Source organism: Scyliorhinus canicula, chromosome 3 (assembly GCF_902713615.1).
Source record: "Scyliorhinus canicula chromosome 3, sScyCan1.1, whole genome shotgun sequence".
In the NCBI taxonomy this organism is placed as follows: domain Eukaryota; kingdom Metazoa; phylum Chordata; class Chondrichthyes; order Carcharhiniformes; family Scyliorhinidae; genus Scyliorhinus; species Scyliorhinus canicula.
In genome coordinates, this window is record NC_052148.1 from 222,252,960 (window position 1) to 222,267,558 (window position 14,599).

At 43.9% G+C, this 14,599-nt stretch overlaps 1 protein-coding gene across 1 annotated transcript in view; it reads left to right on the forward strand.

The window, feature by feature from the left end:
- The first annotated feature begins 1,492 nt into the window (after positions 1-1,492).
- LOC119963315 (tryptophan 2,3-dioxygenase-like) overlaps positions 1,493-14,599 on the forward strand; it is a 68,847-nt gene continuing 55,740 nt past the window's right edge. The window contains exons 1-2 of the mRNA XM_038792291.1: positions 1,493-1,673; positions 9,128-9,224. Of these exons, the coding sequence (XP_038648219.1) occupies positions 1,639-1,673; positions 9,128-9,224 (132 nt within the window). The 5' untranslated portion in view covers positions 1,493-1,638. The remainder of the gene's footprint in view (positions 1,674-9,127; positions 9,225-14,599) is intronic.

Consider the following 14,599-nt stretch of genomic DNA (forward strand, 5'->3'; position numbering starts at 1 on the left):
GCTGGCACCACGTGGAACACAATCGATTCCAACCGTGCGGGATTCACCGGGTCTGTGATTGACACTTGGGAGGCTGACAAGCTGCAGCAGCATATGCACATCACAAACTCCAAAAATACTCATCCCAAAAAACAAGATGGCACTGGTTGTGCTGGAGCGCGCTGTTGGGTCAGCTGGGGCCAGAGAGCAACCAAGGTTGTGGACTAAGGGGACACCTATATGACTCGTGGCCTAGGTTCACAGTGGGCTGTTAACGGCGTGCACAGATGCATGGCTGCCTTGCCGGCTGCGGCAATGGTGTTCCCTGCCCATCCACTTGACCCCACAGCATACCTCCAGCCTACGCCACGCTACTCCCCCTGACCTTGGCGGAAGCCCCCCCCCCCCCCCCATCCCCCCCAGCCAGCGGCATAACTGTCAGCAAACTATGATGATGTTAGACAGTTGCCGCACCCCACTCTCTCCCTCAGCAGCTATGATGCCGTTTCACGATTTTTAAAAGCACAAGTGAACTGCGCCATCGGGAACTTGGCCCATCGGAGACAGAGCATCGTGGAGGCCCCGGAGAATACCAGGTCAGGCCCACTAATGACATGCAAACAGTGTTAACTGTACGTGCATTCCGGACAGCGTTAACACCGCTGTCGAGGTGACAGAGAATAGCTATTTGGCTTCAAATTGGTGCCCCCCCCCCCGCGATTTTAGCGTCGGGTCCAATCGTGTTTCGTGATTTCAGCATCATCCAACGGAGAATCCAACCCCATGTGTTTTATCTTGCATTTGGCTGGTTGGTTACTTTTGTGCTTGGTGAAAGCTACTAGCCCCCCAAGATGTTGTACTCATCTCTTCTGTGAGGCACCAACAGGGTCCATCATGACTGCCATCTGCCTTTGCCACTCATGCCCTGCAGGCATCTCTCTCCACCTGGTTATGTTTCATGTCATGAATTTGGCATCGAGCTCCCCTGTGACCCAAGTGGCTGGTTTAGCTCACCAGGCTAAATCGCTGGCTTTTAAAGCAGACCAAGCAGGCCAGCAGCACGGTTCGATTCCCGTACCAGCCTCCCCGGACAGGCGCCGGAATGTGGCGACTAGGGGCTTTTCACAGTATCTTCATTGAAGCCTACTCGTGACAATAAGCGATTTTCATTTTCATTTCATTTCAATTAGGGTATTTATATTCTGGGAGAATGTTGTGTGTACAGTTGGAATCCAGAAATTATCTAGGTGTTAGCTTACTCTCCACATTTTATCATACAGTTTTTGTCAGTCACCTAAAATATCTTTCTAAAAAGGAGATTTTTATGTATAATTGTACATATAATTGTAATTGTATAATTTTACAATAAGTATGGCTGAATCAGGAATAATGACTGATAACACATGTTCCTTCTCACAGGGAGTATGTTAAAGTGTATGTCAATAACTTTATTTTTGTGTTCTGGCTGGTGACTGGAGTTTACAGAACTTTCTTTCAATAATTGCGTATGAAAATTGATCTCCTGCCACAGCCTGAGGTTGTTCCACTGATTGGCCAGGGCAGATAGATGAGCCCCTTTTAAGCAGAAAATTGACACAAATCTGTTGAAACCTCAGCAAGAAGAAGAATCGGCGTGGAATTGGGTGAACAAGCAGGATCATGAGTGGTTGTCCATTCCGAGGGAGGCAATCACAGTAAGTTTTACTTTCAGCTTAAATATGAGACTGTAATTTAGAGAACTTTAAACTCTTTATGCCCAATTTTAACTGTTTATTTCTTTGGTGATTGTGCATGGCTCTAAGTGTATTTTATGAGGGAAAATAAAACATGGAAATAAATCATTGTTAACTGATTGTCTTTGATCTGGTTCTCACATTTTTTTTTCAATCAAAGACCAGAGTTGGGAAGCTCTAATTGTTATGTTGACGCAGACAATCAATAAAAGCAACTTATATTTATAGAGTGCCTTTAATGTCATGAAACAGCTCAGACATTATGACACAAAATGTGACACCGAGAAGCCGTCCAGCCCCGGTGCCTTCCCCGACCCACACTCCACTACATCCTGCAACCCCAATGGCAGCTCCAATACCTGCAGCTTCCCCTCCTCCACCTCCGGGGACACCAACCTACCCAAAAACTGACCCATATCTGCCTCCTACCTCTAGGCTCGGCCCTATACAACCCTCGATAAAAGGCCTCAAACACTTCATTTATTTTCCCTGGCTCCATCATCATCTCGCCCCTACCCCCTTGCTGCCCTCACCTGCACTATTCCCCTTACTGCTGCCTGTCATCACAACTGATGAGCAAGCAGGCGACTCATCTTCTCACCATACTCATACTGCACCCCCCTGCACACAGACTTCCTTATTGTCAACAGATTAAACTGCCACTGCAGGTTCTTCCTTTCCGCCAGCAACTCTCGAGACGGGGCCACCAAGTACTTCTGTTCGACATCTGCAATACCTTCCAGCATCCTCTACTTCTCCTCCCTCTCAGCCCTATCTCTGTGGGCCTCAAACAAAATAATTTCCCCCGACACACGACCTCAATGCCTCCCAGAATATGGCTGCAGAGACCTCCTCATTTTGATTGAGCTCAACGTAGTTCTTAATCAACAGAGCCTTCTTATTACAGAACTCCTTATCTGCCAAAAGCGTCGAATCCAACCTTCACCCTGGTCTCTGCGCCCTCCTCGACCTAAACCTAAAATGCAAACGTGGCAAGTGGTGGGATTCTCCGTCTTGCCAGCTAGCCAAAGGGATTCTGTGGGCAGTCCTACGCCATCGCGCCGGCTCTCAAGCCCTTGGCATCTGTCTCAAGGACCTGTGGACACAATCCCCTTCTGTGTCCATGTCGAAGACCCTCTTTTCCACCAACTTCGCAGACATCTTTGCGACGCTCATTCCCTCCACTTCCTCCAGCAGGCCTACAATATAAAGATTTTGCCTCCACGACCGATTCTCTCGGTCATCCGCCCTCGCATGCAGCACCTCACAGACATCACCTAGGATCGCCATTTCCACCTGCAACAACACAACCCAGTCACTCTGGTCGGACACCACCTTTTCCACCTCCTGGATCATCGCTCCTTGCACCTCCAAGCACTTCTCCACTCGATCCAAGTCCCACAAAGTGGTGCTGCTGCCCCCTCAATCACGCTCGACCAGACCTTTCAATGCTGCTGAAATTCCTCCTTGATAACATTCATCAATTGATCCACCTGCAGTTTAACCGTCAATGACAACCCTTCCCCCTCCGCCATCTTCCCAACTTGTGCTGCACCATGAGTTTCCTCCAACTCCTGGGCCATGACTCTCATCGACTTTAACCGTAGACATTCCAATCCAGCGGAGAAACAATCACCTTCCACTCTTCTCACACTTTATCCATCAAAATCCCCCATTAATTGAGTAAAAAGGACCAACACCTTGTGTGCGACCAATCAGACCATGGAAATCTAAAAGGTAGCTTTTGAGAAGTATTTTGAAGGTGGAATAGAGAGAGAGAGATGGTGAATTGTAGGAAGGAAATTCCAAACATTGGCAGCCCCATCTTGTCACTTAGCCAATTGGCCCCCAATAATATGCTGCTCACGACAGGAAATGGTTGGTATGGTCATGAGGGCGGGAATAGACAGCGATTTTTAAAGATAAGTCTTCAAAGGATGAAAAGGAAGTGGGTTTCCCAAGATGGAATCCACCCTTTCTTCCTCGCCACCTCCTGCCTTAACCCACTATCTACAACTCCTTTTCCCCTGTGATGATATGCATAAGCAATCATATATATAATGATGTAAATGACTTCCAACCAGCAGGTGGCAGTGTTAATCTACTATGTGACTCGGTACCTCGAGCAGTTTGAAGATAATTGTGTTGGTGGATAGTCATGCCTGCAATTGCTCCAGGATAATTTATCAGTATTAGTAGTTTGTAATATATTTTTCATAGTTACCTTTAGCACGCATTTATTTTATAATCCAACACTTTAACTCGTCAAGAACTAGACATTATTCTGTGCATCATTCCTACCGGCCAAGCACCAGAAAGTAACATGGTACCAGGCCTGAGGATCTACGAAGAAAACTAGGTTCTTTGAAGATCCGAAGAACTAAAGATAACTCAGAAGATGGAAAAAAGTAAAAAATCTTCTACTAACCTCATGAATTACTGGCAACTTGTACTCAATGCACTGCTAGACTTTGAGGTCCAGGATGGAAAGTCTGAAAGCACCGCACCAGCTTCGAGCCACTGGTAATGTAGATGAAAATTGACATGTATTCAAGCAGCAATTCAGACTCTATTTGCAGCCCTTAGTCTGCAGACACAACCTGATGAGAGATGCATAGTGTTGCAGCTCTCTGTAGCAGGTCCACAAGCGATAGAAATATTTAATACTTTTGTTTTTGAGAGCGAGGAAGTTAGCAAGAACTTCGAGTAAGTTGTAAAGCATTTTGATCGACAAAAAAAATGAGACGTTCAAGCTTTACATATTTTGCATGCGCACCCAGAAGACAGAATCGTTTGATAGTTTTCTGACTGATTTGCGATTGAAGATGCAGACGTGTAATTTTACTACCCACAGTGGTCGATGGTCCACGAACAGATCTTTACATAGATAGAATTTACAGTGCAGAAGGAGGCCATTTGGCCCATCGAGTCTGCACCAGCTCTTGGAAAGAGCACCCTACCCAAGGTCAACACCTCCACCCAATCCCCATAACCCAGTAACCCCACCCAACACTAAGGGCACTTTTGGACACTCAGGGCAATTTATCATGGCCAATCCACCTAACCTGCACATCTTTGGACTGTGGGAGGAAACCGGAGCACCCGGAGGAAACCCAAGCACACACGGGGATCATATGCAGACTCCGCACAGACAGTGACCCAAGCCGGAATCGAACCTGGGACCCTGGAGCTGTGAAGCAATTGCGCTATCCACAATGCTACCATGCTGCCCTCTTGTTCGGGATTTGTAACGACAAGGTATGCGTGAGGTTGTGAAGAGAAAATGAGCTTCAGCTTGATAATGCTGTTAAAATTTGTTATGCCAGCGAGCTAGCTGCACAGCAGATTAGCACTTTGAATATGAAATGTTTTGGCGCAAAGATAGGAGAGGCAGCCAACGCCATTAGTGTAGTGACACACTCGAGTATAAAACGTGTTCCCAGCACCGGCAGCCATTTTAAGCGGTTGACCGAATCCTCCATTTCATGCCAATGATGCGGCAATCGACATTTGCCACAGCAATGTCCAGCGTTTGGAAAGATATGCTCCAAATGTAAAGGCAGAAATCATTTTGTGAAGCAATGCTTTACCAGTAAAAAAAAAGAACAAACAAAATCAATCAACATGGTTGATGAAGTATGCCTCGGAGCGAGGGCCAATCTTATCAGTTTGTCAGATTTAAATGAGCTGAGAATGAAACCGCAAGTGTTAAATAAAGCAGTAATATTTAAAGGCTGCAAAGGAAATGAAATTACTATGCTAGGAGCATGCGAGCTTGATGTAAATGTGACGAACAGAGTTCACACAGTACAATTTTCCATTGTAGAGGCTGAACGTGAATCTCTACTGGGAGTGGAAGCATATGAAGCCCTTGAGCTAGTTACCCAAGTTTACAGTGCAGTCTGTGCTATGAACAGACAAAATGTATCAGTAGATTCAACACTGAAGGAATTTCTTGGGATATTTCAAGGCTTTGGCACTTTACCTTTCACGTAATGCATCCAGTTAAAACAGAATGCACGACCAGTAATGTACGCACCAAGACATGTACCAGTTCCACTGAAAGACAGATTGAAGGATGAGCTGGAAAGGATGATGGCACTAGGCGTAATTAAACGCAGACAAATCTACAGATTGGGTAAATTCTATGGTCTGCGTTAAGAAAAGAAATAACAACCTAAGAAGCTGTGTGGACCCCAAAGATCTGAACCTCAACATTAAAAGAGAACATTATCCAATTCCGAAGAGGGAAGCTATTACATTTGGGCTGTAAGGACCAACCTGTTTTAGCAAGTTAGACACTTTAGAAGATTTTTGGCAGCTCAGGTTGGATAAGGAGAGCATAAAGTTGTGCACTTACAACACTCCATTCGGGCGATATTGTTTCTTAAGGATGCCGTTTGGTATAATTACTGCATCAGAAATTTTCCATTGAGCAATGGACTTTGTAGAATTGTAGAAGGAATTTGGGAGTCAGAGTCAGTGTATGTTGACGACATAATCATCTGGGGATCAACACGAGAAGAGGCTTTGCAAAGTGCTGATTAACATTAAAAAGAGTGGCTTAAAGCTGAATAAATCCAAATGCCAATTTGGAGTTAGCAATATCATGTTCTTGGGAGATAAACTTTCTGCAAAAGGTATACAACCTGATCAAGAAAAAAATAAAAAGCAATCTTGAATATGTCACGTCCCATGACAAAAAAGGAATACTTAGAAGGTTAGGATTGATAAATTTTGCTGGAAAATGTATTCCTAATCTCATGGCAAAAACCACACGTATCAGAGAAACAAGCAAGAAAGACACGATGTTCTCCTAGACATGAACTGGAATGGCAAGCATTACAAGAAGCATTGACTACAGTGCAGTGCTGACATTTTGTGACCCTACTCGGAACATGCAAATATCAACAGATGTGCAGAAAGATGGGTTGGAACAAGGCCATGATGAAAATTGGCTTCCAATTGCCTATGCTTCAAGGTCAATGTCTGAAACAGAGCAACGGTATGCTCAAATTGAAAAAGAATGCTTCGGTTTAGTTAATGGTCTTACCAAGTTCCATGACTATGTACATGGCCTGCCAACATTTTTAGTGGAAACTGACCACAGACCACGTGAAGCAATAGTTTAAAAAATCTGAATGAGGTGTCCCCTCGGACACAGTGCATGATGATGAAGCTACAAAGATCTAATCTACATGCCAGGCAAGCATCTCATCGTAGCTGATGCACTATCTCGAGCCACAGGCATGGAAGAGCTACACCAGATGGATGAGGATGTTCATGTCCACGTGAATCTTGCCACTGAGTCCCTTCCAGTATCGAATGACAAATCAAAATTAATAAAGGAAGAAATGACCAAAGACACAGTCTTACAAAAGGTGATTAAATATCTCCGCAAGGGATGGCCCAGCACGGTAGCATTGTGGATAGCACAATTGCTTCACAGCTCCAGGGTCCCAGGTTTGATTCCGGCTTGGGTCACTGTCTGTGCGGAGTCTGCCCCGTGTGTGCGTGGGTTTCCTCCGGGTGCTCCGGTTTCCTCCCAGAGTCCAAAGATGTGCAGGTTAGGTGGATTAGGTGGATTGGCCATGCTAGTATCCAAAATTGCCCTTAGTGTTGGGTGGGGTTACTGGGTTATGGGGATAGGGTGGAGGGTTGACCTTGGGTAGGGTGCTCTTTCCAAGAGCCGGTGCAGACTCGATGGGCCGAATGGCCTCCTTCTGCACTGTAAATTCTATGATAAATGTTCCTGTTCCAGCTATTAGAATGTTAGGGCCGAGTTAAGTGATGCAAATGGGCTTTTGCTTCAACAACAAAGGATTGTAATTCCACAATCACGAAGGTCGATGATTCTTTAAAAAATCCATAAAGGGCACTTGGGAATAGAAAAGTGCAAGAGAAGAGCCAAGGACACATTTTATAAGCCTGGGAATCAACCGTGATATTCAAGTAATTGTGAAAAACGGAATAGTGTAGGAAGCTTCAGTTCAAACTGCCGAAAGAACCAGTTAATCGAAGACTAGAGAGGAAATTAATTTGGAAAAAAGGAAGCAAAAGAGATTTTACGACAAATCCACAAGAAGGCTCCAACGATTGCAAACAGATGACACAGTCAGGCTGGAAGATCCTGATGGAACGGATGATTCAAGTACGCTAAGGAACTGCAACAGGCAAGACCTCATTCATATCTGATCATCACTGATGACGGAATAGACTTAAGGAGAAACAGAAAATCTCTGCTAAAGGTTCAGCAACCTTGTGCTATGTAACCACAAGAAGAAATTGTGAGCAATCCTAAAACAGTTGAAAAAGCATACAAAGTCAGGGCAAAGTAAAAATGCACAAATTCAAGAAGAACAAGAAACAACTGCAACAACAAATTAAAATGAAACACGGTCACAAGTTCAACCACTGCTCAGAAGCTCACCAAGACAAAGATGTAAACCTGAGAGAGTGAATTTGTGATGGACTTTAAATACAAAAAACAAAGAACAATACAATTCTGCGCTCGAAGCATGTACCGGTCATGATACCAACCTTTGACAAAACCCTCAGCACTTCCTTGTTCCTTATCCCTCTATTCCCATCCTATCCATGTATTTTCCAAGATGCCTTTTGAATGCCGTTAATGTTCCACAACCTCCCCTGGCAACGCATTCCAGGCACTCACCACCCTTTGCGTAAAAAAAAACTACCTCACACATCTCCTCTAAACTTTGCCCCATGGACCTTAAACCTATTCACCCTGGTGACTGACCCCGCCACTCTATCCATGCCCCTCATAATCTTGTAGACCTCCATTAGGTCACCCCTCAACCTCCGTCTTTCTAATGAAAACAGTTCGAGTCTATTCAGCCTCTCCACATAGCTATCACCTTCCAGACCAGGCAACATCCTGGTAAAACTCCTCTCCACCCTCTCCAACGCCTCTACATCCTTCTGGTAATGTGCCGACCAGAATTGCGAGCAATATTCCAAGTACGGCCTTACCAAGGTTCTATACAACTGTAGCATAACTTGCCAGTTTTTATACTCGATGCCCCGTTCAATGAAGGCAAGCATTCCGTATGCTTTCTTGACTACCTTGTCCACTTGTACTGCCACCTTCAAAGATCTGTGGACTTGCATGCCCAGATCTCTGACTTTCTATATTCCTCAGACAGGTCGAGAAAGATAAGCAGGGAAAATTTATCTTTGTCGCCATCTTGTGACTTGGATAAGAGCTGCTTTAGTACTGTGTCATGGATGCAAAACTGATTGGAGGGATTAAAGTACGGAATTGCAGGATAGCTGGGAATCGATTTGTGAGGCAACACTGTCTTCAAGGAAAGGAAGGTCTAATCATTTCAGAAGAATATCCCATTGTGCAGAAGATAGCCACGTTATATTCAAGTGTGGTAACTTTCTTTCAGACATGCAGTCCCTTCAGACCTGCAGGATAATTGTGACCGATCACAAGATGGAACTGCCACATCCAGTGAAGAATTGATATACGGGGACTATCTAAACGTATGTTTATGGATTATCTCCTTTCGTAACAATTCTATTATTTTTCCTATTACTGAAGTTAAGGTGACAGATCTATTGGTTCCTGGTATGTTCTGTCCCCGTCATTAAACAAAGGAATTGCATCAACTATCCACCAGATGTCTGAAACTAAACCTTTTTCAAATAAATTATTAAAAATGTGCAGTAATTCTGCTGCTATCTCTTCCCTAGGTTATTTAAAAATACACGGCTGCAGAGCAGGAGCTTATCCTCTTAAAGTTTCAATAATTCATTCACTATATCCCTTTAATTTAAATGCAATGTCTGATTGTTCACTTAATCATTCAATGTTACATCAACCTGATCTATTTCCCTGGTAAATACCAAAGGGAAATACTGATGGCCGGTATTCTCCACCCGTTCACTGGTGGCAGGATTTTCTTGGCTGGAAAATCCTGCCCAATATTTTTACCATCTCTCTATTGTTATCTGTGGTATGGTCCTTGTCCCCTTCATTATCCTATTCCCATTACAAACTTTATTTGTTTGTTGATCTGCCTGCAAAATGCTTTACTATTTTTGTTTTATGTTCCTTGATAATTAAATATCCTGGGCTGGATTCTCCGTTCTGGAGACTTAAGTCCCCACTCCGGCATGAAAATGGTGGTGTTTTACGTCAGGGAAACTGGTGCAAAATAGCCACCAATAACCTGTTCTGGGGGGGGGGGGGGGCTAGTAGCCAGGCAGCGTAGAGCTCCTAGTTCTAACTGCCGATATGGCCCAGAGAATTGCCTGGTCCGTGGCCGCACATGCGCACGGCAGCAGCCTGCAGCGACTGTGCCATTCTTCATGGCAGACGCAGCCCACGGACCCGGCCCGCAAAGTAGCCCCCCCCCGACTTTGACCGGCTTGCATGCCCCTGACTGCCTCATCACAGTGCCTCCAGCCCCGGATAATGCCCCCCCCCCCCCCCCCCGCATGCCCGCGGATAGGCCCTCCCCCGACTGTAGCGGTACTGGACTGAGTCCGCAGACATCACGCTGAGTTCCCAACTGGTGAGACCACTCGTGTCCCACGCCGTCGTGGACGGAGCATCGCAGGGCAGGCCTCAGCCAACGTTTGGAGGCCGTGGATACTGTGGGCGGCGTACTACTAGAGTATGCCCCTTTTCAGGGGTGGAGCATCACGAAAGCGGCGCCGCTCCCGATTTCGTCATCATCGGGGATTCTCCGCCCCATCGCCAAATTCGATTTTGCCACCGGGGATCGGAGAATCCAGCCCCATAGTTCCTCTTTGTCTTTATGTTTTTTTACTTGTCTCAAGGGGCTGGTTTAGCACAGTGGGCTAAACAGCTGGCTTGTAATGCAGAACACTACCAGCAGCATGGGTTCAATTCCCGCACCGGCCTCCCCGAACAGGCGCCGGAATGTGGCGACTAGGGACTTTTCACAGTAACTTCATTGAAGTCTACTTATGACAATAAGCAATTATTATTATATCTTCATACTCTCTTTGATAATACATGCCTCTGTCTGCTTAATATATGCCTCTTTCCTAATCTTCAATTTCTCCCTTCTGCCTTTATTCATCAATGGGCTTATAGTAGTTTTTTGTTTGTTCTTTCCCTTTTGTGAATATACCCTGTGCTCTGTTGAGCACTGTTTTAAATGTTTCCCTTGTTATCCTATACTGTTGGTTGCCAATGTAGTTGCCCATTTTATTTTCCCAATTTCTATTCTCAGCCTCTCAAAATCAGCCTGTCTCTAATGCATTAACCTGATTTTCATCATATTTTTGTCCTTCTTTATATCATCTTAAAGCGTATGGCCAATTGGCAGATTGGGCTGGAAACGAGTTCTGTATACATTGTAGGAACTCCATTCACTGATCTCCTTTTATCTATGACAATCCACAAGAGAGTTCCACAATCTGACCATTCCCTTGGTAAAGAGATTTCACCTGAATTCCATAATGGATTTACTGGTGACTATCTTATATTTATGGCCCTTAGTTCTGCCTCATTTGCAAGTAGTAATATCTTTTCAACATTTACTTCATAAGCGCTCCGGTCTCTTGGGTCACTTCTCAGCCTTTGTGTTTTTGTTCAGTCCTTCAAGATACTTTAACGTCTCAGTTATGCATTCATTCCAATAAAGCATTTTTTCATCTTCTCCAGTGCCTCTAATTCCTTTTTTAATGTGGTGAGCAGAAGTATTCACATGACACTCAGTGTGGTCCAAACAAGGTTGTGTGCAAGTTTAAGATAACCATTCTTCTTTTAAAATGTATACGTCTAGAAATGAACTTCATCGTTTTGTTATTTCATATGGTCTTAATAACCTGTGTCACAACTTTCAGAGATTTATGCACCTGTACCCTCCGATCCTTCTGCTCCTCTAGTCAACTTATCATTTATTTGTCCGTATTTGTCCTATCAACATATATATCACATTGATCAATATTGAAATTAATTTCTTATTTACATGCCCAATGTGAAAGATTGCTAATGTCTGCTCTGTACTAGCCATACATCCAATTTGGTGTCACCTGCAAATTGTAGTTCTGTCTTTCCAATTCCCAAGTCAAAATAGTTTATACCTGTGGTGGTCAATAGTGATCCCAACCCTTTGGAATATCACTTTTTCTGCCTTTCTTGTTTTATAACCAGCTTGCTGTTCATTGTTAATTTTTCCGTTTGTGCATGTTCTGACCATATCCGAGTCTTACCAAAGGCTATTTGAAAATCCAAATTACATCTTTTGCAATACCCTTTTCTAATCTTTTTGTTTTCCAAAGAATTCAATAAGGCAGATAAAGCGTGACATTCCCCTTTGAAATCGAAATCCATGCTGACTATCTTTACTATATTTTACTGTATTTTTAATTTCTATATTTTTTTCATTACAACCATCTATACGGATTCTTATACCAACTATTGGTGGTAAGCTAAAGGATCTAAAGGATCTACTTTTTTAAACATCAGAATCACATTATCTATCTGCTAGTGTTCTAACAATATTTCCTTCTCACATGTATTGTTCGTGTCTCTGCTATCTCTTTCCTAACTCCTTTTAAAGTTCTAGTAAGATAAATTTAGAAGGTGGGTATAATTACAACACAACTGCCAACATATTTCAGTACTAAAATTCATATTTAGTTTATCTGGTATGACTCAATAATCACACTGATTATAACTCAGGGAACAAGAAGAAATATATCCAGAAATAAGGACAAAATAAAAGTTTGAAACAAATTGGGGGAATTTTCCCATCATGCCCACGGCAGGTTTTGTGGCACGCTGCGGAAGATAATCTGGAAAGCGGCATAAAGTTGGATTCCCACCGGGATAAAAACTGTCTGCAATTCTCCCAGCAACTTTCTCATGGCAGGTTGATGGCAGCTAATTAGTGATGTGAATGCCATTCACATTCGTTGCCATCTCATGAATTATTAAATATGCTTCTTGCCTTCCAACCTTGTCTCATGCCAGCACGCATTCAGATCAGTCTGAATCAAGTTTGTGAAAGAGTGGCGTGCAATGGACAGACCTCACTTCGCTTGCAACTTGATTTGATTTGATTTATTGTCACATGTACCGAAGTACAGTGAAAAGTATTTTTCTGCGGCCGAGGAACGTACACAGTACGTACATAGTAGGCTCAAGAATAATCAACAGAGAACATTGACAAATGGTACATTGACAGAACAGTGACTGGTTACAGTGCAGAACACAGGGTCAAAAAAAGATAATACATGAGCAAGAGCAGCATAGGGCGTTGTGAATAGTCTTACGGGTAACAGATCAGTCCGAGGGGGAGTCGTTGAGGAGTCTTGTAGCTGTGGGAAAGAACCTGTTCCTATGTCTGAATGTGCGGGTCTTCAGACTTCTGAACCTTCTGCCTGATGGAAGGGTCTTCGAGGTGAATGCAACATTCATAGCCAACCTGCGCCAACACTGTGCCAGTCTCATTGTGATGCCAGTGGAAGGGCACATTGCTGGGGTGGCAAGGTTGGTCTGCTGCTCGTGGGTGCCTTCATAGTCCTGGAAGACACAACTGTACAGTGGCACTCAGGCAGGGCTGAACACTCAAATGGAAACCAGAATTGCAACTGGGGCTGGGGAGGGAAAGGATGATGGACACACAGGTGGCAAAGGGTAGCAAGGGGTTGAAAGACAAACAAGAGGGCAAAGGAGCAGGAAGGAGTTGGAAGATAGTTGGGAGGAAGAGAATGATGGCAGACAGACAGGAGACCGCAGGGTGGGAAGCTGGAGCCTTACAAGGGAAACTGAAATGCTGATGCACAAGGTGGTGCATGGGATGTACGCAGTCTCTGGAATAGGAAGGTGAGGTGTGTGGTGGGCGCAGTGAGTGCGTGTTAGTGCAGCCCAAGAGGGATCGGTTGCACAGCGACTCATGAATGGGGGAGGGGTGGAACCAGAGGCAGTGGGCTGGATTCTCAGCCACCCGTCGCCAATAACAGAGTCCCAATGCGGCGGAGAATCCAGCATTGGGAGAAATCGGGATTGGTGCCAGGCACCTACCCGTCCCCCCCCCCCTCAAAATGCAAGACCTTCCCACCCCACCTCTACCAGGTTACTGGTGTTGTGAGGCAGCAGTGCTAAGTAGTGTGTCATCATGTTACTCATGTTAAATATGTTTCTGCCTTGTTTACTTCAATTATCTTATTCATTCATAATTATCTCAATTAAGTTTTGTGCTCTGCTGTTTCAGTGAGACATTTGTAGGAGCTTGTCAAATTTAATGGAAAATATTTATTAATAATGTAATAAATACAAAACTTTGAAACCAGTTAACATTTAACTTAATGTTTTACTTTGTCAGCTGAACAATGACATAAAATAACCTCCACTTTTCCAAATTTCTTGCAATAAAATATATATTCTCACTTAAACACAACAGTTCAGTACATTTTTGTAAAGGATAGGGAGGGAAGAGGAGAAGAATGGAGGGAATAGGAGGGAAGGGGAAGGATTTGACATATCAATTGTTAATGTGACAAGCTCAACATCCGAAAGCAGCATCTGCTGAAGCAGTGCACTGGCTCATATCTCCACAGACATTATTCTGTGATGTCCTTTGGCAGTACAGTCTTAGGGGTGAGTGATTCATTTCCTGCAATATCTACCAGAGAGATAGTTCATATTAGCCTATAGGAGGCTTGCATATATGAACTAAGGAATTAAACGTTGTTAACGCATTTCAAATAATCACTGAGGTTTCTGAGGATGAACTTTACATCAGGGAGACTCGTAATCAAGTTTTTCTCCATTTAAATAATACTTTGTTCTTTTGTTCTCCCTTTCAAAATTAAGTTTCACATTTTCCCACATTATACTCCATTTCCCAACTTTTTGCCCACTTACTTAACCAATC